The following is a 24972-nucleotide window of genomic DNA, read 5'->3' on the forward strand; positions in this document are numbered from 1 at the left end:
TTTGGACGGCCAGTCACCTCTTTGTTTCAGTATCTCCAGGATGTCGGAGAAAGAAATATCATCAGAGGATGACTTGGGGGACCCTCTGATTCCTCGAGGTCAGTATCAGAGGTGAGAGACTCATCCTAGGAGTCTATGTGCTTCCTCTTGCACATTTTCTTTCTAGGGAGCTCCTCAGGCACGAACTCTGAAGGGCCCTCAGAAACTTGGGGACCATACGTGGGGGTATCCCTAGGCCTTGGTACTCCGCTGTCTACAGATAGGACGTGATCAGAGGCTCTCACCGGAGTGGTGGGGGACAGAATGACTGACCCACATGATGTAGCTGACGGACAGAATGACCGACCCGCATGATGTAGCTGATGAACTGGCCAGCGCAGTCCACATGGCCTCAAAGGCAGCCCCCCCCCCCCCGAGTCTGAGGACTGGTCAGCCTCCGAGACCAAGACAGGAGTCGGGGTCCCTCGAGCTGAGGCACCGAGCGGAAGACTCGGAACCGAAATATGTCCCAAGATGCCTCCCTCTGGCCCAACTGAAGAATCTCGAGTCCCGAACCCCGTGGACGGGGTCGTAGCCGACGTCGGTACCGACAGGTCCGGGGGGGGGCCATCGGAACCGACCTAGGAACATCACACAGCACAGAACACTCTGGCTCTGAAGACAGAGATGCGCTCGGAGGAGGAATGATCGAAGAAGTGGTCGGGACAGGCTCCAGAGCCGAAAACAATTTTGCCAAAACCGGTGACTGGAGGAGCCTCTGCACCACCCTATCAACATCCCCATCAGAAAGGGTCCTGGAGGATTTGGAGGACAGGGAGGGAGATCGAGATCTCCTCTCAGGTGAAACTGGTCTAGGACTGGGCGATCGGCTCCGAAGAGGTTCCAATATAATTGGAGCCGACGCCGGTTCCATCAACACCGACACTTCCTGCGGCCCCGAGGACAGTGGAGCCGACGAGTCGAAGCAAGTTTTGTGACTTTCTCCGGTGGCTCCGAAGAAACTGAAGGAGCTGGAGATCTCTTTTTAGATTTTTGAGGACTTAGGTTTAGCACTGGGAGAAGAATCCATGGCCTCCGAAAGAGGGTTTCAAGAGTCCCTTTAAAATCAGCTTATTCTTTCTTTCTTGGAGCACTCTGGGACTAAAAGCATGGCAGAATCTGCAGGACTCCTACAGATGGATGGCTCCCAGGCAATAAACACAAATTGAGTGCCCATCGGTGATGGACATTTTGTAACCGCACTTAGTGCACTTTTTAAAACCCGAAGGTTTGTGCTCTTTGGAATCCTTTGACATTTTCCAACAAGCAATCACAAAAAACCAACACAGTACTAGTCACTGTCTGACAAGAAAGGACCCAGACACATAACACCACAAAAAGCGGGAACAAGTTAGTAAACTGCACAGCACACGCACACAAACCCCAGAAGGAATACGCACTGAAACAAAAAAGGCCAAAAACCTCTAACTAAAATGGTTTTCTGACCACAAATAGCAAGGGGAAACTGACACTAAAACCTCTAACTTAAACGGTTTTAGCGCGAACAACACAGGACAAGAGGACTAGGTCCTCTAACTGAAATGGGCCTAGCCCGAAAGAACAGTTAGCATGATACCGCAAACCACAAACACACTACCTAAGCCAAAACAACACTAAATAAGACACTAGCTATAAAAATAGCTTTTTGTTTGTAAGAAATTTTCTCAAATAACAAGAAAAAAAGGTACTTAGCCACAGCCAAGAGCGAGACCACATCCGAGCTACACAAGCGGCAAATGAGATCTGGGGATATAGAGCAGTGCACCATGGGATACCTGCTTAGCCCAGCCAATAGAAGACATCGAGCTAGAAAAGTTTGGCCGAGTCGGAGCCAATATTCAGCTCCAAACCCATGGGTAAGAATGTAGGCGAGATTGGACTACATAACATCCACTGATTCACTCGAGACTAAGGTGACCACATCTGATTCCGCTGGCGGGAAACGAGATCTGGGGAGGTTGATTGGAGTGCAGGGCAGTGTGGGTAGTGGGAGGAGCTTGAGACTTGTTTTCTAGTCTGCAGAAATGTGGCTAAGGCAGATCTAATGACAGATCTGTAACCCATATGTGAGGAGGAATGAAAGACACATCAGAGTCAGTATTATTTGAAAATATACAGAAGATGCAATAATGGCTGCACTAATGGATGTGAAATGTTTTCTCTTGTATTTGTACTGGCATTTCTCAGCTACACAAGAGTTTAGGGCTATTAAAGTACACTTTCCAGAACTATTAAAGCACAAAGCATATACCGCAAACTGCAGTCAATATTACCATCTAGAACTGTTATCAAATAATTTCCTTCAGATGAACTATTTTGTTTTTAAATCTTTTTGTGAATGTAGTTTACTTGGTTTTAAATGGTCCAAGCCATCTGAACTTTACTGTAAATTTCATTTGCATAAAAAGTTCTTTGTTTACTTTTTTATTTATAAAAGTTGGTGCCATAAAATTCACAAAATTGAAGAAATGGCACTGACAGCATAGCCTTAAGTTGCTGGATCCAGTGGATGTGTCAAACAACAGAAATAATGAATCAAAGGGATTAGGATAAGAAAGGAAATTGAATGACATAAGGAAAATGAACCAACTGATGCAATGGGGAGAGGGGGAGAAGTACAAAATAGGAGCTGAAATGAAGCCTTAAATATTGATGAAACCAGAGAAATGGAGGAAAAGACACAAAAGATAGGACTACATGCAGATGTAGGACATTTTTATTTATGTAGGCATATTAATTAAAAGAAAAGGAAGGTGAGGAAAGAAAAAATATCTGAATACAGAAAGAGATAAGGAGTGAGGGAGAAAAAGGTAAAAAAAAAAAAAGAACTGAGAGGCACAGCAAAATTACACAAAGGGGTGGATGACCATGATGCAGTAGGTGTACTGTCATAGAAATGACAGAAGTGGGGATCATAAAGTTAGCCATATTCTGCACAGTAATAAATTCTGAAGACTGAAGTAAAATCTGTTAATATGTACATAATTATAAAAAGCAAAAGAAAAGACTGAGAAAACATTTAAGATAGAAGCAGCTCCAGGAAGGGAAGAAAGGTGAAAAAAAAGAAACAAAGGAATAATTAGGAAAGATAAAGAAAAGAAATGTCATAGGAATTTAAACAAGTGGAAATGGAAACAGCAAACAGACAAACAGATACAATAAAGGGAAAAAGTATGGTAAATATTAAATCATGAAATGTAAATGGTCTGGAAAACAGGAATAAAACAGAAAGAATAACGCATCACATAAGGAAACCAAAAGTGCAACTAATCACCTTACAAGAAGCATATCTTGTAAATAAGGTGCACAAAAACTGAGAGTGGAATGATATAATGGAGTAGCAAGTTAGTCATGTGAAAATAAGAGAGAACTGGCTATAATGAGAAGGACATTTCCCCTGGATATAGAAGGCAGGACAGGAAATGAAGATATACAGGGATAAAGGGCAGAGTAGAAGGATGAAGTTAAGTGTAATAGCATTATATGTAGTAATAACAGTATATGTTCTACCAAACAATGATACAGGCACTAAGAGGGATGCTGATGAACACAGTAAGACTTCAGGAGGGGGTAGTGACATGTTTTGGAGACTGAAATATAACAGTAGCAAGGGATGAAGCAGTCAAGGGACTAAAGAGAAGAAAGTTAACAAAGGATGGAAGATTTTTGAAAGGTTTCCTTAATCAAACAAGGTGGATAGATGAGAGAAAAACAGAGTGAGACCAGAGAAGAGGAGGAATATACATTCCACTCTAATAGGCACACATACTGGTCAAGAATAGAAAGACGTTTGTTAATGAGGGGGCATAATAACATGGTTGGGGATGTGAAAGTGGAACCCTGTGATCATTTCACATCAAGCAATGATAAGGGTGCAAATTAGGGGAGGAGAGAAATTAGACACTTGAGAGTACCTGTACATATGTGGAAAAGGAAGGAGGAGAAAAACTGGATAATGCAAGCAATTAAAAAAATAACTGGAAGAGGGAGATCAGAAATAATGCAACAGCTAGAAATATTTTTCCTTCCCTGGGAGACTCCCTGGAAAAGGAGCAACCCAAGGTGGGCATCCTTTTCCTGAGTTTAGGCACCCTTTCCTGGCTATGTGCTAGACCATTACCTGCCCTTACCCCCTAGACTGATGAGTGGTTCGCCTTTACCCACAGAAGAAAACCCTGCAGCCGCAAAGGATGTCTCTATCCCTTGGTTCTTAGTGGGTGTAGGTACTGTATCAGTGGGACTGGGGAAAATGCTGAGCATTCTAAGGAACCAAGTCCAGATAAAGCAGAATCACTTACTGGTGTCTGGAGTACAACTGTAGATGGCCTGACACCAAGACACTCCGTAACTACTTTTTGCTTCTTGCTGTCAGGGGAAGGAAGAATCAAGGAGGGCAATAACTGCACCACAGCATTAAGTTGTGGACAATAATTAATACAAATCTGAAGGCATTTGAGAGGGAAAGGGACAAACAGTTAAGTGGGATAAGTTAATCCTCCCACAGAATAAGGTGGTTTATGATTACTTGATTTAAATGAATAATTTAGAGCTAAGCAATTAAGCAGAAGGTTGTAATTCAAAGTGGAAAAGGAGGATGATGAAATCTGGGGGCGGGGCATTCTGAGAAAGAGAGAGAGGGGGAGAATAGGATTTTGCATGGAAATCTTTAAGGAGAATAGCAGCAATTGTACAGAACATTATATTCATAAAGCTGCAGAAAGTATTCTAAAACGTAAGCTAACATCAAAATGGAAAAAAGAGATTTTGTCAATACGGATGACAGCAAGTAAGGGTATGCAAAACAGACAACAGGGAGTCTAAATTTTATTGGAGAAAACTGGCAAAGGAACAAAGATATTGGCAGCAAATAATAAAAGAGGGAATGGTAACATAGTGAGATGACACCAAGCAGAAGTTTGGCATGCAGGTTAGATACTACCTCCCCTAATAGGGATTGATATCACACTATAGACAAAAAGAAAGGGACAGGGGAGCGGTGAGTGACAGACCAATTCTGGTAGAGTTTTCAGTCAAGTCTAGAACAGAAGCTGCTTTTAAAAAGTAATAATTAGTAGGGCATATAAACTATTGCATGAAAACTAAAATAATCAGATGAGGTTGCAAAAGACTGGCAAGACAGACTGGAAAGGCAAATTATTTTTCTGCCTTTGTTGACCAGGAAAGTCCACCAAATGGGAAGAGCCCATTTTCAGGAAAGTCCCGGGGAGAAAAGCTCCATCGCAGTACATTTTAACAAGACAGTTCTCAGGAAAAAAATACAAATACAAAAGAACAATGGAGGACATCTAAAGAGCTGATAAATATGCAACAAAGTCCAAGCAGGTTTAGGATTTTTGCCTGGGAGTTTTTGTCTAAGTATTTTGATATCCAAAGCAGACTTCAGAGAACACTTTCTTGAGGGAGGCAACAATTCTGGAGGTGTGATGGAAAAGAGGTAACTGGGGGGGGGGGGTTATGATTTTTTGGCAGTGTAACATGTTGGCACATTTTTAAAATTTCTTACAGTAAAGAAATTATTCTTCTCTAATGGGATGTTTAATGCTACGGGCTACCAAAAAAGCAACTACTAGAAAAATGGAAATCAAAATGTAAACCAGCTCTAAATGAAGTGCTAAATATTGTAAAGGAAATAAAAGAGATAGAGGACAGAATCTTTAAAACGTGAAGGAGCATATTACATAGAAAAATAATAAATTTGAGGGAATACATGGAGAATAATATTCAGAAGGAAGTGTGAGATTTAAGGGAAGGAAGGAATTAAACAATTTATGTAATGTAATAAATAACTGTTAAAAAGAAAGAAAACATACGTAATGTATAATCCATTAATATGAAAAATGTTAATATGAATTGTTTTCTTTTCTATTAATATACATGCATGTAAGTATTACGTGACAATTTAATAAACGTTAAAAAATACATCTTTGGTGCTCCAGGAAAACATATTCTGAAGGCAGCTGGATACAGCAGCCTGAATCTCACATCTACCTCTCAACATTCCCTGATTGCTGGGATAAACTTGCTTTTCTTCTGCCTGGTGTTCAGTGAATAATCATTTTCAAAAAAACTATGTTGTCTCCAATTGTAATACTTTTACTTTCTGCCATAATTTTTACCAGGAATAACTTCTTCTGCTGGTATGACTGATCTTTATTAATATAGTTCTTGTTCACTTTCTCATGGCCAGGTTTGGAGCATGCATGTGATGTGCCCTTTCAATTAACAAATCCTGTTGTGTAACACCAATCCAGTTACTAATTTATACTTTCGTAAAATGAATACAGTGTAGTCTTTCTAGTTTCTCTCATATAGCAGAAAACCTCTGGTTTTCTCTGTGCGCTCTTTCTTTGAACTCTACTATTTATTGAAACAGCTCTTCTAGAGAAGCCTCATGTTTGCCAGCTGTTTCTTCATTTCAATCTCTGATTTTTGCAGTTTTTTAACTTCACCTGAATAGCTAGCTAAAGCTTTTTTTTCTTTTTCCAGCATTATGTTGTCTGCTAATACATTCCTTCAGTTTAAAAAAAAATGTGTGTGTGTGTGTGTGTGTGTGTGTGTGTGTGTACATATATATATATATATATATATATATATATATATATATATATATATTTATATATATTTATTTATTTATTTATTTCAGTTTGATTACCGGGGAAGTCCACTGGGTCAAGAAGAACCCATTTTCAGTGGAGGCCCGGGGAGAAAAGCTCCAAAGGCAGTACAACCAATGCAATGTTTAAGAAGAATACAAAACATAATACAAACAGCAAGAAAACAAAGTAAGACACTGCAAATTCAAATTACAATAGAAAGTACTCACAGTAAGAATATTTTAAAATGCATATTTACAATAGAATGTAGACACAGTAAGAACACTGAAAATGCAAATTTACAATACACTGCAAGAATTTATAGGACACAGCAAAAGTTAAGAATTGGTCAAAAATTTTTTTTTTCCTAACTATTCAATATTGTCATCCATACAGTGAAGTTAGAGCCTGCTAAAAACATAGCTAGAGTTTGAGTGTATAAAGGTGCAGGAGTACAGGGGCTCAGTCTAGGGGAACCTTGGGATTAAGTAGGGTGAAAGCAAGAACATTTCCATTTTGAAGATAGGTGTGAGAAAAGTTGGGTTTTGAAGTAGTCTGAGTTTGGTATGGTTCTAAGAGAAGGAGGGAGAGAGTTCCATTTCCTACCTAGAGAGAAGGATAGAAGATGTTGACCAGCGGGATGTTTTGGTCTGGGGATGGAGATTAGATTTTGGTGTTCAGATCTTAGAGATCGGTTGGGAAATGTAAAGGGGGAGGATGTTGGATAGAGCAGGGCATTTTTCTGGGTAGAATATTAATCTATGAGTGGTTGTTAGTTGGAGATAGTCGAGGTGGTTTGGGAGTTCTAGCCAGTTTAAAGATTGAAGGGAGAGGCAGTGTTGGGTTGAGTTTTTGGATTTGGTGGCGAATTTAGAGATTTTATTATAGCAAGCTTCAAGTTTAGAGGTGAGGGAGGCAGACAGATTAGTTAGGAGAGGGGCTCCATAAAGTAGAGAGGGTAGGAGGAAGCAGGTAGCTAAGGTTTGCCTGGAGGGTTTGGAAATAAATATATTATTCCTGTAGAGCATGCCTAGTTTTTGGTGGTTTTTTTATATTTTGTTGAATGTGGAGGTCAAATTTAAGATGTTCGTCTATGGTTATGCCAAGTAGTTTAGCATAGGGGACCACTTCAATTGGAGTGTTAGCTTGGCTGAGGATGTTGAAAGAGTTTTTGTCCAAGGAAGAAGTCTTGGAAGGGAGGAAAATTAGTATTTTGGATTTATTGGAGTTGAGGGAGAGGTGGTTTTGGTGCATCCAGTTTTCTGTAGTGGAAAAAGCTGTTTGAGTTTTAGAGAGAAGTTCAGTAAAGCTGGGGGCAGCGCAGACTAAGGTAGAGTCATCAGCATGTTGGATGACTGAAGTGTCAGGGAGAGCCGTGTGAAGGTTGTTTATGAAGATGTTGAAAAGTAAGGGACCGAGAATGGATCCCTGAGGAACGCCAGTAGGAGTAGGTAAGAAGGAGGAGGTAGAGTTCTTCCATCTGACAGCCTGGGATCTGTCAGAGAGGTAGCTGGAGAACCAGGCAAGAGTATTAGTGGAAAGATTAAGGTTGGAGAGGTGGCAGAGTAGATGTGAATGGGAGATGGTATCAAAGGCTTTGGAGAGATCCAGCAGAACAGTGGATACTAGAAGTCCGGAATCTCTGGCTTGATTAACTGTTTCTAAGAAGGAAAGTAGGGCAGTTATAGTGCTGTGGCCTGGACGGAAACCATGTTGGGTGGGTGTAAGTAGCTGATTCTCTGTTAAGTAGGGTAAGAGTTGGCGGTGGACACATTTCTCAAGAATTTTGGATATAGGAGAGAGTAGGGCTATTGGGCGGAAGTTAGAAGTAGAGTTGTTTTTACCTCCTTTATGAAGTGGTAGAATGTAGGCAGAACGCCAGAGTTTGGGAATGTATGACTCTTTTAAGGATCTGTTAATCAGGATGCTAATTGGAAGAGCTATTCCCCCCCCCCCCCATCAGTGTTTCATTTATGTTGCACACCTCTGACTGCGTCTCATTTAATTTTTCCTTACTGGAAGCCATCTCCTATACCAAAGCTGAAATGAACTGCTTTTTGGCAAACAACTTCCAAGCTAGAGTTATATCTTCTCATTTTCTGATTGATGATCACTCAGGTTCTCCAAATTTCTTCTTTACTTATATCCAGGCAGTGTAATTGCTAGCCAGTAACTGATTTGTCTCCCAAATGACAGTTTCACTGACACTGGGCCTTTTTTACAGTTTCTGACTTCATACTGGGAAAACTCAAATTACCTTGCTGATCAGTGTGCAGCCATCTTGAAGTCAACAGGAATTTCACAGTTCTGAAGTATTTTTTTTGTGACAGCCCCTGCAAGCACTAATCCATACAAACAAGTAAAATGTTTACACAAAAAAGTGAATTAAAAATAGATTCCCTCAAGCAGCTAAACTTAACAAAAAGTAAACTTTCTGAAGAACATTTTTAGTGAGGACTACTATAAATACATTTCTCAGCTTAAAGACAAGTTTTCTCAAAAAAAGTAAAGTTTTCCTCAGAAAAAATGTTGAGGAAGGTTTTCTAAAGAAGGGTACTTATCTTTCCAACCTTGATGAAATGCTCACACTTGAAGCCTGCAGGGAGAGTGTACTACAGTGGCAAGAAAGTTCTGAAGCTTTGGTGCTCTAACCACTGATGTTAAATGGCTCTCCTCAAGCCCATCAACAGATAGGGCACAAACAAGGTGCCCTAACGTTTTGGAAGCTGGCCTGTCGTCATATCCTTGTCAGGATTTAACGCATACAGTTTAGGCTACTGCAAAAGTGATCTACTGGTGAACATACCATGTGTTCTTCTGGTTTCTACTGATGTTTGAAAAATGAGATACTCTTTGTTTTTTTTGTTTTTTTGAAGTAACATCTCTACTAAACCACCTCTCCAGGTTTTATCTCGAAGATGGCACTCTTCTCTACTAATGAGTTGGGTTTTGCAGCTTTCAGCAAGACTTTTTTTTAGTCCTTAGATGGTTCAGGAGAGATTTTGTTTACAGTTCTGCTTTGCTCTTTTCTCACTGAGATGACTGTTGGAAACAAGTTCCTTTACAACATCAGGCTATATAAGATGATAACTTAGTCTTGTAGGAATAATGTCGCCATCTTACCTCCATTATTTATTTACAGAAGTCATCACAAAATTTGATTGCAGATTTTTCTTATTCCTCTGTTTTCTTGTTTATATTTACCTCTATTCTATGGTAATACACTAGCATTATAATTTCCATTTCCAACTTTCTTTCCATTCTGACAATTATTTTCAGTTTCACCATTGTTACTTTGTCAAATATAACACGTCCAGAATGAATTTTTAAAGACAAAAGTTCATCATCTCTTAATTTTTCAAGTATCCCAAACATTCTAATGTTCTTTCTTCTAGAACTACTCTAAAGATTATCTGTTTTATTTATTTATATATTTGTAGTGGACCGATACAAAAATGACTACTCTCAACTACAGCCTAGGAGTTACAGCAGAAAGAAAGCTAAAATTGTAAAACATTTAAACAATGTTGCAAGATTAATGACATCTATGTAAGGAATTCAAAGAAAATACATATAAAATAAATTTAGAAAATTTCATAGTGAAACATAGGTAGAATGATTCAACTATGAAACATGAAACAATGAATGTCAAAACCCCAGTCACCAGAAATAACAAAAACTAATGCCCAAAACTCACAAGGGTGAAAAAGTTAACTTCAACTGTTTTCTTCCCCCCATGGAAACAAGCCACCTACAACCCCCCCTCCCCCACCAATATGGTGGGCAAGCATTCTGAACTTAAAGATACCAACTTCACAGTTGCACAATTGTGACAAAGGGAGAAATCTCACAAATAAATGTGGAAATCACTGCCAGCATTCACTTGTTCATCATACCAACAGTGTTTTTTAAATGGAAAACAGTGACTGGCATTGCATTCACCCACGTTTTGTGCTTTGGGCAAACACTCTCAGGGAATTTCACTTTGACCACCTGTAGAGATACCAGGTAGATTATAATCATACATATTCAGGAAGATACAAAAACACAAGTCATTGACTCATTTGTTTAAAATAACAAAATATACAAAATGTATTTCTGCAGTTTGTCAGTTTCAGTTGGTCTGCCTTTAAACTTTTTTTAGAATGTTCATATCTCTTTAAGGTCCAACAGCTCTGAGTTTTCCTAATTTATTCAATGCTACTGGCTGACTGAAAATGTTCTGTACTCAATCGTATCTATTTACAGAGCTGACAGCCTGCTTAAAAAGGATAATAAGCTTATCATCCTAACAGGAGTCCTTGAAAAACTTAATTCATGTCTTCTTACTTCTTTTCCATGGCTAAAAATAATGAATTTGTTTCAAAAATTCCACAGTTTTCTTCACAGAACTGAATTCACAGGAGCAAATACTGGATTATATTTCCATCACATTAAAGGTTATGTCACGTCACCCTTTTATAAGCAGCCAAGAAAAATATAATAGCAGAAGCCCAAAGATGTTGTGGACAGGGCTGTATTGCAAATGATGACCCTGAGGCCTGGCTATAAATGAAAAGACTAGACAAGTATAAGTCAGTCTAAACGGGACTGAACACACTACTAGCCACTATAAAAGTAAAGGACAGAGTCATTTGCTTTTACAATCATTCAGTCACTCAGTCTATGGCTCACCATAGGGTGTATTTGGTAATGTCAGTCAACTCAGCTGCTGGGCTGACAAGAGATGACGAAGTGCTTTGCAAGTATTTTCATACAAAGAGTTAGTCACTGAATGAGCAGTGTTATTCTGAAGTCTGCTATACGCAATTAATCCACATAAGAAGAAAAAAAGTGACTTACAGTTTAGTACTACGCAACAGAGCCTTCAAATTATTTCTTAATGAATTCACTGCCAGACAATCTTAGTGTACTGTTTCCTAGTTTTTATCAAGAAAATTTATAGCATACGTCGATTTCCCAACATCACATTCCACAGCAAAACAGACAATTACAATAACAAGGCCCCCTGCAACCAATTTGTAACTCTAGCACCATACAGAATCTAGCTAGTACCTTTTACTTCCTGGTGGCTTTGGTTCCTCTTTCTCTTCATATTTCTTGCCAGGTGTCAGTTTTTCAGCACTGTCTAACAAAGCACTGAGGGCCACTCTCCTGAAAACATTCCCATGTGCTTCTTTAATGAACTGTACCAGTTGTCGGATGTCACAATACAGTCCCTGCACAGAGCAATAAAAATGATCAGCAAGCAAAATAATCTGTTATCAGTAAGCTAATCTTTATCTAACAGCAAGGGCATGAAACACATGGCAACAGAAAAACATAATGCATTGTATTTAAAAAAATAGTAATGAATGGAGTTAGCATTACTCAATAATCAGGGCATATGATATCTCAACCATGAAGGTCATGGGCAGGATCACATAATAATAATTCCTCTGAGCCAAGATTGACAATAGGATCATAGGAAGTTACTAGTCTAACGGCCTTGAGGCCCTTACAAGCCTAGCCAAGAATTTAGCCCATATTACGACAATTCAGCACTCGATGCCCCTGTCCAGCAGGGACACAGGTTGAATCCCAGAGGTGTATTTTCTGTTCCCCATCCAGTTATCCAGGTTGTGCTTAAAAAGGATTAATGAGGTACTCTGCTTGACATGGAGAGGAAGTCTATTCCACAGAAGGGGGAATCTCTGGGACACAAATTGGTCCTGCCAACAAGTCCTATTGATGTCACAGACCAGGTTGAGGTTGTGCATCTAGGTTACTCGAGTGGAGCTTGATATGCAGCAGTCTCATCAGGGCGGAGTCTGAGATTGCTCTGTATGCCAGACAGAGGTCACCTCTGAGGAGTCTGTATGAGACTGAGTAGAGGGACAAGGCTTTTACCCTATCTGTGTAGGGTAGCTGTTTGAGGCCCTGGATTTTCCTGGTGAGGAACCTCTGTGGTCTCTCCAGCTGCTGCATGCGCTTTGTGAGGTATGTGCCAAAAGGGACACTGTACTCAATAATGGGTCTTATAAGGGAAGAATACATAGATGTTATGACCTCCTTGTCCCTGGATAAGATACCCTTACTAATGACATGGGCCATGTAGAAAGCTTTCCATACAACGAAGGCAATATGGTCTTCAGAAGCAAGTTTCCTATCAACCTGGGTGCCCAAGTCCCTCATGAATGACTGCATGCTTAGGACCTTGTTATTAATGTGATAATTTGTGGGGACGTCACTCTTCTCAAAGCGGATGATGATGCATTTTTTGGCATTCAGTTTGAGGCCATGTTTTTGGCACCAGGGGAATTGATGATAATGCCCAGCTTGCAGTAATCTGCAAACTTGGTCAGCCATAGCTCACTGGTTTTGGCCTGCACCTCAGAAAAGTATATCCCAAAGAACAGAGGCCACAAGACAGATCCCTGGGGTACACCGCTCATTACGGGTCTACTGACTAAGGTGGCTTCCCCTATTTTGACTAGGTGGGTTCTATCAGTGAGCCAGTTTGGTACTTATCTGGTAACATACGGATTGATGCCTAGTTGAGATAGTTTATCTATTATACTATTGAAGGCTTTGGCCAGGTCAAAGTAATTGGTGTGCACTGTCTTCCCCTCATTCATGGTTTTATGTGACTATCTCGAAGAAGTCAACCAAATATAACAGGCATAACCTCCACTTGACGAAACTAAACTGTGTGGGATCGAGTGTTTGGAGGTTGCCAATGTCCTTGTTAATGAGGTCAATAATAATCCATTCCATGGCCTTGCAGATCATGCTAGCTAGGCTGATGGGTCTATAATTTCATGGATCAGTGGACGCTCCACCTTTGTGCAAAGGGATGACAGTGGCTGTTCTCCACTCGGCTGGGACAAAGCCAGTATTCAGGCTTTGGTTGAATACGGTACCCAATGATGCTGCAAGTTCCTGCCTGAATTCATGTAGGATGCAGTCTGGGATGTTGTCAGGTCCCATGGAGGCTGTATTTTTTTGCCTTTGAGAGGGTAATGATGACTTGCTCCCTAGAGATAAGGGGAGGGGGACAGGTGTTGGGGATGTCTTGATGGGGATGTCCTGATTTACAGATGGGGGACAGGGGGTGAAGTTTTCACTGAACCTGTCTACCAGCAGGTTGGCTACATCTACGGCATTTGTGTATTTGGTATCCTTAACCACCAGTTCTAAGCAGATTTGAGTGCTTCCTTTGAGATTGTGGACATATGTGAAGAAGGCCTTATGACTGTCTTTAGTAGATGTGGCCAGTTTGGACTTAAAGTTTGCTTTGGAAGATTTCACTAGTGCTCTTATTTGCTTGTTCAGACTAAGGAGAGATTGCTTCCAATTAGGCACCTGCTCCTTCTTGGTCCTGGACAGCAATTGTTTTTCCATATATTATGGAGTTTACTTATTGCAGATGTCCACCAGACAATTTTACTCTTCCCTGAGGAGGAGGATTTTCTCCTGTCTGATATTCCTGATTCCACGCAGCTATATAAATGCTCGTATAGTACTTTGGTGTAGGTTTGGATATATGTTCCAGTTCCTATGCTGGGGAGGGAGTTGTGAAGCTGTTTATACCTTCTCTCAGGAGACTGTAATCAGCTTTAGAGAAGTTTTTTTTGTTTGACCCTAACTGGGGGTGGGGTGGTCGGTGGAAATGGTGACTTTGAAAGTTACCGCTTTGTGAATAGATTTTTCCAGGGAGGATGACAGTGCAGGAATGCTGCAGTGGTTACTCATGTTGTTTAATACCAAGTCCAAGATATTATCACCTCTTGTGGGTGTGTCAACCAGCTGGTCCATGGCATTTGCACTGATGAAATCAAGGAATCTCTGGGCATTTGTGTTTTGGCATGAGTAGTTCTTCCAATCTATAGTTGTTCATAGGTTCATAAATAGGTTCATAAATAGGCACTAGGCTATCAGCCCTAGGGCCTATACAAGCCCAGCCAAAAAGGTACCCTGGCTTTTGCCACCCAAGAAAATTATTTTCCTGTGCCACTGTCGAGCAGAGCCACAGAAGTGATCCTCGGGGTGAATTTCCTATTTCTCAATCATCAAGATTTTTCTTGAAGAGTGCTAATGAGGAGCTTTGTTTGATATAGATAGGTAGTTTATTCCAGAGTATGGGAAGTCTCTGGGACAGGAATCTATCCCTCCGGCATGTTCTGTTCATTGTGGTGACAAGGTTTAGGTCCCTAGAGCGTGTAGCTTGGAGAGATTGTGATTTCTTTAAGTGGAGCATGTCCAACAGCTCTGGGTTTGACACAGCTTTGTATGTTTGGCAGAGATCACCTCTGAATTGGCAATATGCGACGGAGTAAACTGGAGGGAGCAAGACTGTTTGACCCCAGATGTTTTGACCCCAATTAAATTTAATAAAAGCATTTTAATATTTAATATGTTTATTACGAATTTAATATATTTAGCATTTTAATAAGCAAATGTTTATTTAACATATTATTTAATATCTAAATATGATTAAAAATTAACAATAGTTTATAACATGTTAACATGAAATCAATCATGAATTCTACATAGGAAGTTAACATATTTAACTAGCATATTTTAAGTTTTACTCAGCATATCAAAAATTTTATTCAGTTTTATACATTTAATTGTTATTAAAGCTGGTTTTATTCTCCAGACAGTATTCTGTTTTTTTACTTTGCTAACTTGAGTTCTCTAAGATTGTATCAGGTTACAGACCAGTAATACGAATAATATTTTATTCTGTCTAATGATTGGTTATTTTCTGCGCAACTGTGTAGGACTGTCATATGTTTCTGCTATTCTTGCTGAGTGTTATAAACTATTATAAAGCCTTGTTAACTAGGGCATAACAGTAGTATCAAACTGTATTCAAAGTTTTACAGATCTAGATAGGGAATGTGTTAATGCAGGGGTCAAAACGTTCCATACCCCTTCAGGAACAGCCAACAAATTAGAGGATAATTCAGCTCATATACTTCCCCTTCTCCCCGGCATATTAGTATACCCATACCACCCCACCCCCTTCTAATCACTTATGACAAGTACTGAATGCTCTGTATGAAGCTAAAAACTCTGGGTTCATGGGTCCTGATAATGTGCTACGTGTCTTTTTTTTGTAACATCTTTTATAAAATCACAATTTATATAATGATACAGGTTCACATAAACAGAAAAGAAAACAGATTATAATGACATTTTCATTATTTTCATGCAGTATGCATGTTTTCTTTTTTAACAAATCATAGGATCACAGGTAAGTACTAGGCTAGATGCCTTTGTAGGTCAATATAAGCCCAGCCAGTTTAACTTCAAATGAGAGAATCAAACCCTGTATCTTACATTTGAGAAGTAAACATCTTAACAATTACGTCAACTCCCAATCCCTTATGCCATCGTCCAACCCCAAGCTATCATTTACTCCAAAATTATATAAACTGTTCAATGCCTGTCTTCCGTTAAAAATTAGACCTCCTCTTGCACATCATTATGCACATACTGTTTCCACAAATTAAATTTATTTGTATGTAATTTGTTCCTTCCCTTTCCTAAATATTTAATCTCTACCTCTTTTTTCCTATTTACAGTATTCAGTACTTCAATTACAGCTGTTTAGATTTTAATTTCCGCATTTCAAGTATTTTTGGCAGTGAATAGCATTAAACTTAGTAAGGCCTTGCTATGTCTAGGCAATTTAGATCCTCTGCTCTAGCTCAAGAGATTTATTTCCTTATTTACAATCATTAGCTTCCACACATTTCTGAAAAGTTACTCTATAGGCATTTTTTTTAAATCAACAACTCATTACACTGACAAAAAACATACAGTTTTACCTCTCTCTTTCCCATCAAGCATCCTGCATTTGTTTATATACCCGAGGAAAAATTCTCTGAAGTATTTTTGGGTTACAAAAATACCTATGTAAACGCTTCCAAGCAGAATGCCTAAATGTTCTGAACAATGTATACTTAAGAGACATACAGATCCATGCACTGTTCTTTTATAATTTGCCTTTCCAGTTTCTCTTCCCCATGTTTTCTAACCTTGTTGATTGATTTCTACAGTAAATCTAATATATTTAATAAGTCCTACTACTCCTCTCTAACAGCAGCTACAATTCCAGACTCAACTAAAACCTCTACCAGAGCTAGTTTTTCAATTAGCACTTCCCTAACCCTTTCTTTATACTTGATATCAATCCCTCATAGGAAAGGCAATCTCTAACCTGTATTCCAAACTTCTGCTTGGCCTCATCCCATTCTTTTATTATTCCTTCTTTAATCATTTACTCCAGATACCTTTGTTCCTTTTGCCAATTTTCTCCAGTAAATACCAACCTCTACTTGTCTATTTTCTAAACTACTTAATCATCCCTACAGGCAAAATTTCCGTTTTTCATTTCAGTTTGGTTTAGTTTTTAGAATACCTTTTGCTACTTTAAGAACATAATATTCCTTATGCTGTTCCCCTTAAAGACCTGAATTCTAAATCTTAGTCTCTGCTTCTTGAACTTCTGTTGCATCATCATCCCCTTCTGAATTGATTTGTAACCATCTGTTTTGTCTGAGGTGCAAGAGGAAGCAGACTCGGATTTGGTGCAGATGACTCTGGGTTCCACTCCCACACCAAGTCAATGGATTGCTGACACTGAAGTGCAGCATAATGGAGGTGCTGTACTCCTTAGTATATCATCCTTCGAACGAGATGTTAAACTAAGGTCCCATATGTTTGAGTCGGCAGTATCTCAGATGGATGTAAAAGCCTCCACTGCACCTACTGAAAAGAGTAGGGATTCTTTATTAAAGAAACATTACATACAATAAAAATACATTTACAAATGTATACATTATATACATTTCCATTCCTTTCCATTATTGTCATGCAATCTGAACCCAACTCATTTTTCCCCAACTACCATCTAATTTTTCTTAAAATTACTGCTAGTCTCCATTTACCATTAAACATGTTTTCATTTAACCTTTCAATCCAAATAATCCATATAACATAACCTTGTATCTATTTTACTAATATATTCCTTATTTTTATGTCCATTATCCCAATGCAGAATCGTATCCATATTTATTTCAGTTACCTTCTTTATATTATCAAAGAAATTTTCTTTACAAGATTTTTCCCACAATTTTGGAATTCTTATACATTGTAAAAACAACTTCTGCACTTTCTTCTTTACCACAATACATACAAACTCTTTCACGGTTTTATTTTTATAAGGTGTATTTCCCTTTACTGGTAATTTATTAATTACTAATCTCCATAAAAAAATCTTGAAATTCTTCTTGTTTATTACATCATGCTTTTCATATTCTTATAGCTTTAAATTTTTCATTCTCTTGCTGAGCCCAAGGATTAACATAATAATATTGTATTGTGATATTCTGAAATCATACTTTCCTCTCATTTTCTATTTCAATTTTTATTTTCCATAAAATAAGTTTTTCTTTATATTATCTCCTTAATTCAGTTAAACATGCTTTTGCTCTTTTGAGTTTTTTTACAATATCCCAATTCTACTTATATCTGGACTTTAGTAAATTTACTACAAACGTTTCATTTGTATCATTTATCCATAACACTCCATACAAATTCAAAGAAGCAAAATAAAACAATTGGGTTTATTAATCATAAACCTCCTTCTTCCTTGACCATGTATAATATTACACCCTTCACTGGATTCAATCTTAAACCCCATATAAAAGAAAAAAAATTACTTTTAGTATTTCTTTTTCATAGATTCTTGGCAACATATAAACACTAGCTAAGTATGCAATCTTTCCCAGTAAAACTGAATTAATCAAAAAAGAAGTTATGTACTTACCATAATGTTCCATGTTTGTAGTCCATCTCGCCTACATTCTTGCTGGATGGGTTTGGAGCCAATATTCGGCTCTGACTCGCCGATACTAAAGCTCGAGAGCTTTTACTGGCTTGAGGCTAACCCCTATCCCATCGTGCCTCATGGCAATTCCCCAGATATTTTTTGCAAGAAAGCAATAAGTACCTAATAGGTATGAAATATCAGAGCTGTAAACATACCGAGAAAACATTTTGTAATATAATCCATGCCAGGTGGACAACAACTAAAAACCAGGTCAGACAGCACCAGTACAGTCCACCAGATCCTCCAGAAACAGGAAGGGGGTTGGAGGGAGGGATGCAAGAATATAGGCGAGATGGACTGCAAACATGGAACGTTAAGGTAAGTACATAACTTCTTTATGTTATGTAGTCCTATCTCGTCGTAATTCTTGCTGGATGGGACAGCGTCCCTAGCACCTTTATCCCGGGTGGCTCAAGCGAAGAGATTCTTCAGCACAGTGGACCCAAAGGATGACCTGTCCCCGGGGAGGCCAAATCCAATTTGTAATGAGTGACAAAAGTATGTGGTCTTGCCCAAGTAGCTGCTGCGTAAATAGTATCAATTATGAGCCTAGATCTAAAGGCACATGAAGTAGATACAGCTCTAGCAGAATGGCCTTTTACTTTGACGGGTAATTGTTTGCCAGCAGTTTGATAAGCAAAGGAAATGCAATCCGAAAGCCATTTTGAAAGAGCAACCTTGGAAACAGGCAAGCCCTTATTCTTGTCAGAAAAGGAAACAAATAATTGATCTGATTTTCTGAATTATTTAGTCCTGTGTAAATAACATCTGAGAATTTTGTGAACGTCTAACTGTTGTAGTCTATACTCAGATTTATTACAGTGGTTCGGAAAAAACACTGGTAGCTCAATAGTGGTGTTCAGATTGTACTCTGAGCATACCTTGGGAAGAAAGGAAGGGTTTTGTCCTGAGTGCGACTCTATCCTTGTGAAAAATCATGTAAGGAGGTCGAACAGTAAGAACATGCAATTCTGAGACTCTCCTAGCAGATGTTATTGCTACTAAGAATAGTGTTTTCCACGACAACAATTTCAGGTGTGATGAAGAGGAGGGCTCAAAGGGTGCAGACATTAAAGATGAGAGAACTAAGTTTAAGTCACAGGGTTCTAATGGCTGTTTGATTGGAGGTCTGAGAAGACAAACTCCTTTTAAGAAGGTTTTGCACAAGGAGTGTGACATGATTGAATTCCCATGAAGCCAAAACTGAAATTGGAAATGGCAGCTAACTGAACTCTGACTGTAGCAGCTGCAGCTCCTTCATGAAAAATTGACACTAGAAAGGATAGAATAGATTCTATAGGAGTCATATATGGATCTAAGCCTTGGTTTGTAGCCCAAATAGAAAACCTTTTCCATTTGCTGAAGTATTCTTCCTGAGTGGAAGGTTTATGGGATGAGATTAGAATGTGTTTGACAGAAGGAGATAAGGGAATACACCTGGCTAATCGTGGAACTGGAGCAGCCATGCTGTCAATTTCAGGATGTGGATGGTGAGATGGAATTGTCCCGATTAATGAACCAGGAGGTCTGGAGATGGGTCCAGAATCCATGGTTCCTCCAAAAGGTAGGGCCACAGGAAGGGAAACTATACTTGTCGAGGCCAGCAAGGAGCAATGAGGATCAGTGAACTCCTCAACTGTTTTGCTTTCTGTATTACCTATGGGATGAGAGGAAAAGGTGGAAAGGCATAAAAAAGTCCCGGAGGCCAATCATGGACTAGAGCATCCCTGGGTGAAAGCCCCGGATGGGGAATGAGGGCAAAGTAGCTGCTGCATTTGTTGTTCAGGTGAGTGGCGAACAGGTCGCAGCAAGGCTGGCCCCATCTGTGAAAGATCTCTTTCACAACGTCTGGATTCAGGGACCACTCGTGAGGCATCAGAATTGCTCAGCTGAGTTTGTCTGCTATTAAGTTGGATTTCCCCAGGATGTGCGTTGCTACCAGAAAGCGTTGAGTGTCCATCGCGTATTTCCAAACTCTTAAGGCCTCTTGGCAAAGCGGGTAAGATTTAGTTCCTCCTTGCTTGTTTATGTACCACATGACAGACATGTCTGACTGGATCACAATTGTCCTGGTGGGAAGGGAGCTGTGAAGTGCTTGCAACACATACAGCACCGCTCTCATCTCCAGAACATTGATGTGCAAGTGGTTCTTGTGGTTCTGCCAAGTACCTTGGACTGTCATTCCCAGATAATGCCCCCCCACCCTATCTGGGGAAGAGTCCGTGGTCAAAAGTGCTTTCTCTTGGGGAGGAACAAGTGGATGACCTAGGAGAAGTTGTTCTGTGTGCAACCACCATGTCAGATCCTTCCTGCAAGTGTTTGTTATAAAAATCTGATGAGACAATGGAAGGTCGTGCATCAACCATTGAGCAAATAACAGCCATTAAAGTATCCTCATGTGTAGACAGGCTACAGGAACTAGTAGGATGGAGGAAGCCATAGTCCCTAGGACTTGAAGGACTACCCTGGCCTGAACTTTTTGCTTGTTTAGCAGGGATCTGACTTGACTGCGTACAGACTCTACTCATTCTGGTGTTAGTCTTGCTGACATGGTGGTTGTGTCTATTTCTGAGCCTAAGAATACAATGTGGTGCTAAGGAGATAAGGCTGATTTTTTTTAGGTTGACTGTAATGCCTATACTGGCACACGAGGATAGAGTCTCGTCCCTTGTTCTTATGAGTTGATGCTTGGTGGTAGCATTGAGGAGCCAATCGTCTAGGTACAGAAACACCTGGAATCCCTGACGTCTCAGGTGAGCCGTAACCACTGCCATGCATTTGGTGAACACTCTGGGGGCTGTAGTGAGACCAAAGGGCAGTGTTCTGAACTGAAAATGACTTGCTCCCAGCCGGAACTGTGTCTCCTGGAGTGCCTGTCCATTTTGATGTGGTAGTACGCGTCCTGGAGATCTATTGAGCACCTCCAATTGTTTTTCCCGACAATGGAAAATATCGACTGCAGAGTGATCACTCGTAATTTCGATTTCTTTACAGACTTGTTGAGGCTGCTGAGATCTAGAATTGATCTCCAGTCCCCTGTCTTTTTTGGAACTAAAAAGAATCGAGACTAAGTTCCAGATCCTATTTGCTTGGTGGGGACATCTTGGATGACTCTTTTTTGCAGTAACAAGATGACCTCTGATGTTACACGGTTTAGATGAATGGGTGGTACGTCTGATACAGACCAGTTTGCTGGGGGTTCGGAAACAAAGGGGATCAGATAACCTCTGGATATTATGGTGTGTAATCAATGATCTTGTGACATGGTAAGCCAGGCACTTGGGTACAGCGATAGATAACCCCCGACTGTCTCCAGAGACGGACAGTCGGGCAACCTCTCAGGGGCGATGGAAAGGACAATCAGAGAAGGTTTCTCTGTCTCCCTGATGCTGTGGACCTCCTCTGCGTGAGGGCGGCGTCTTCCATTACATCCTCCCCCTCTGCCTCTAGCCTCTGCCTCTAGGGGTGGGTTATCCTTGTGCCTGAGGGAAACCTTTTTGGGATTTATGGAACCACATTTTCCTTCCCGTACTACACCTGGGATAGGGTCTAGATGGTAGGGAGAAACCGACTCCAATGGCAGATAAGGTTTTCCCTTCCTGCTCGCACCTGGTCAAAGTCTCTTTCACCTGGGGTCCAAAATGAGATGAACCATCAAAGGGGACGTTAGTGAAGGAAGACCTGAAGGATTCCGTGAAATTACAAAGACGCATCCAAGAATGTCTCCTGAGGGATATTCCTGCTGTGGCTGTACTACTCGCTCCATTTGCCACGTACGATAGCCTCATGGAGGAGTTAGCTAGCGATGTAAGGGTGGAGAGCTGTGCAGAAACCTTATCCATGGAACGTGGAGCTACTGAAGCCTGGAGGGTATCTCCTAACTCCTTCAGGAGATCCCTCTGAAGATGAGTAAAATGGGTAAGGTAATTCAGCAATCTTAATGTAAATGTCGCTGAAGAGAAGGTACGCTTCCCATACCTATCCATCGTCCTGGACTCCTTGTTAGGAGGATGGATATTAGAAGATGTTTTGGATAACTCCTTCTTGGTGGCCGCTGCTACCACCATAGCATCAACAGGAACTCCTTTGCTAAGGAAAGTCTTATCTTTAGGTGCTGTCATAAATTTATTTGGCCTTCTTGGGATGGGCTCCACTGAGTCTGGAGAGGTCCAGGCTTTCCGCTATATGATCCCCAAGAGTTGGTCATAAAGCGGTGTCACCCAGGAGTTGGAAGGACAGGAACCAAAGGCCTCAAGATACACTGATTCATCCTCAGTAGGGTTAGAAGTCTTCCAATCACCCCTCTGTCTAAGGATTTCTAGGATGTCAGAAAAAGAGACATCCTCAGAGGAGGATCTAGGAGACCCTTCTGATTCCTTTAAATCAGTGTCAGAAGTGACAGACTCAGGTGAGTCAACATGCTTCCTCTTACACAGTCTCTTCCAAGGGAGCTCTCCAGTGGGATAATCTGGGGAGGTCTTGGAAGAGGGGACACCTCCAATGGGGGCTGCTTGGGCCTCTGGTTCCCTACGCTGTGGGGGTGGCAGGGGGGAAGAGGTTGCTGCCTGCTGCTGGTGGGACACAGGTTGCAAAAGTATGGCTTTAGCAGAAGATAAAGCCTTCTCTATAGCTTTGAAAGCCTTTCCTCCCCATTCCGAAGACGACCTCCGGTCCGAGGAGACGGATGGTCGACTCCTAGCAAGAGGAAATGGCTCTGAAGCAGAAATGGGAGCCGAGCTGAGTCGAGCCGAGGCACAGAGAGGGAGGGTCGGTTCTGAAAAAAAAAACAGGGTGACTGTCCCCCTCGGAGTTGACTCGAGAGTGTCAGCTCCCAGATCCCTCGGCTCCAGACTGAGCCACCGAGGATAGAGTAATCGGTTTCAAAGAAGCGAGTTGGATCCCCGGAACCGACAGGTCGAAGACTGAAGAACCTGAAGTAATAGGCTCCGAGAGTGAAGCAGTCAGAGGAGGAACAGTGGCAGGTAAGGGGGTCGGCTCCGAAGCCTTTGGGTCCGGACGGGCCAATTTCCTTGCCAGAGCTGGATCTGAAAGCAACCTCTTCACCACCCGCTCAATGTCCTCATCTGATAGTGTCCTCTCCAAAATAGAAGATCTCAAAGTGGGCGATACAACATCAATATCAGGTAAATTTTTGGTACTGAAGGTTGCCTTGGCTCTGAGGAAACTGAAGGTACCGATTTGGAAGAAGCTGAATCAGAGCCAGAACTCCTTGTTTTTTTTCGACAGCTCTGAAGCTGGGGCCGAAGATTTTCGCTTTGTAGACTTAGGAGCTGCTTGACCGAGTTCCAGCTGCTCCTGGAAGGAACCGGTCATAAGACCCCTATCAATAAGTTTTCGTTTCCTCTCATTCAAGACCCTGGTGCTAAACGCATGGCAAAAGGTACAGGGCTCTTGCAAATGAGCTTCACCTGAACAGTACATGCAACTGGTGTGACTGTCTGTCAGAGACATTTTTTGTGAGCATCTATCGCACTTTTTAAACCCCGAAGGGCGATGATCCTTATGCTCTCTATCCTTATTTTTAGACATACTGACTAAAACTATAGACTAGCCAGACAAGCAACAATAACAACAATAACTAAGTACTAACTACTGACAAAGGATAGTAAGAAGAGAGGAGTTAAATAACTTTTTTTTTTTTTTTTATAAGACACACACTCAGGGAGGAAAGGCCTTCTAACTTAAACAGGCACTATGGCCCTCTAACTTAAACGGGCCGTACAATCCTAGGGGGAAGAATAGGGGGCAGAAACTCTCAATAACAGTCACACAAGAGATAAAGTATTAAAGACTAGTAAAAGAGATAGTAAAGGTCAAGAAAAAGGACTAAATTTAGTAAATAAACTGTTACTTAGCCAACGAGCCAGTAAGACACAACCTCGACACTTTTGCGGCAAAAGAGATCTGGGGAATTGCCGTGAGGCACCATGGGATAGGGGTTAGTCTCGAGCTTTAGTATCGGCAGAGTCAGAGCTGAATATCGGCTCCGAACCCATCCAGCAAGAATTACGGCAAGATAGGACTACATAACATTAAACCTTTTTATTAAACAATGGCTTGTATGTTTTCCAAAAACAACAAAGCTATGTTATTTTATGTAGTATCCTACTCCACTGTTCTTCACATACATTTTATCCTCAAATCTTACTCCCAAGACATTTTTCTTTCATTGAGAAAGACACTTCATCAAGAAGGATACTTCTACTTGTACAGTATCACCCAATCCTTTATTTTTTTCCCTTTAAAGTCTAGCTTATTATGTTTAAACATTGATTCTTAAAGCATAACTTCTTTCATCCTGACTTAGTTTTTTCGTAATCAATACATCATGTGCATAAGTAAATATAACTGGAATTTCTATACCTTCAGTGGTAATATATGTAGCATCTCTCATGTGCAAATTTATATCTCTGA

The 24972-nt window shown here is 40.5% G+C and overlaps 1 protein-coding gene across 1 annotated transcript in view; it reads right to left on the reverse strand.

Annotated features, from left to right (window-relative positions):
* UNC80 (unc-80 homolog, NALCN channel complex subunit) overlaps window positions 1–24972 on the reverse strand; it is a 5631640-nt gene that overhangs the window by 3782427 nt on the left and 1824241 nt on the right. Inside the window, exon 17 of the mRNA XM_044060513.1 lies at window positions 11709–11872. Within this exon, the coding sequence (XP_043916448.1) occupies window positions 11709–11872 (164 nt within the window). The remainder of the gene's footprint in view (window positions 1–11708; window positions 11873–24972) is intronic.

Source organism: Protopterus annectens, chromosome 2.part0 (genome assembly GCF_019279795.1).
Source record: "Protopterus annectens isolate FY-2018-M chromosome 2.part0, PAN1.0, whole genome shotgun sequence".
Classification (NCBI taxonomy): domain Eukaryota; kingdom Metazoa; phylum Chordata; order Ceratodontiformes; family Protopteridae; genus Protopterus; species Protopterus annectens.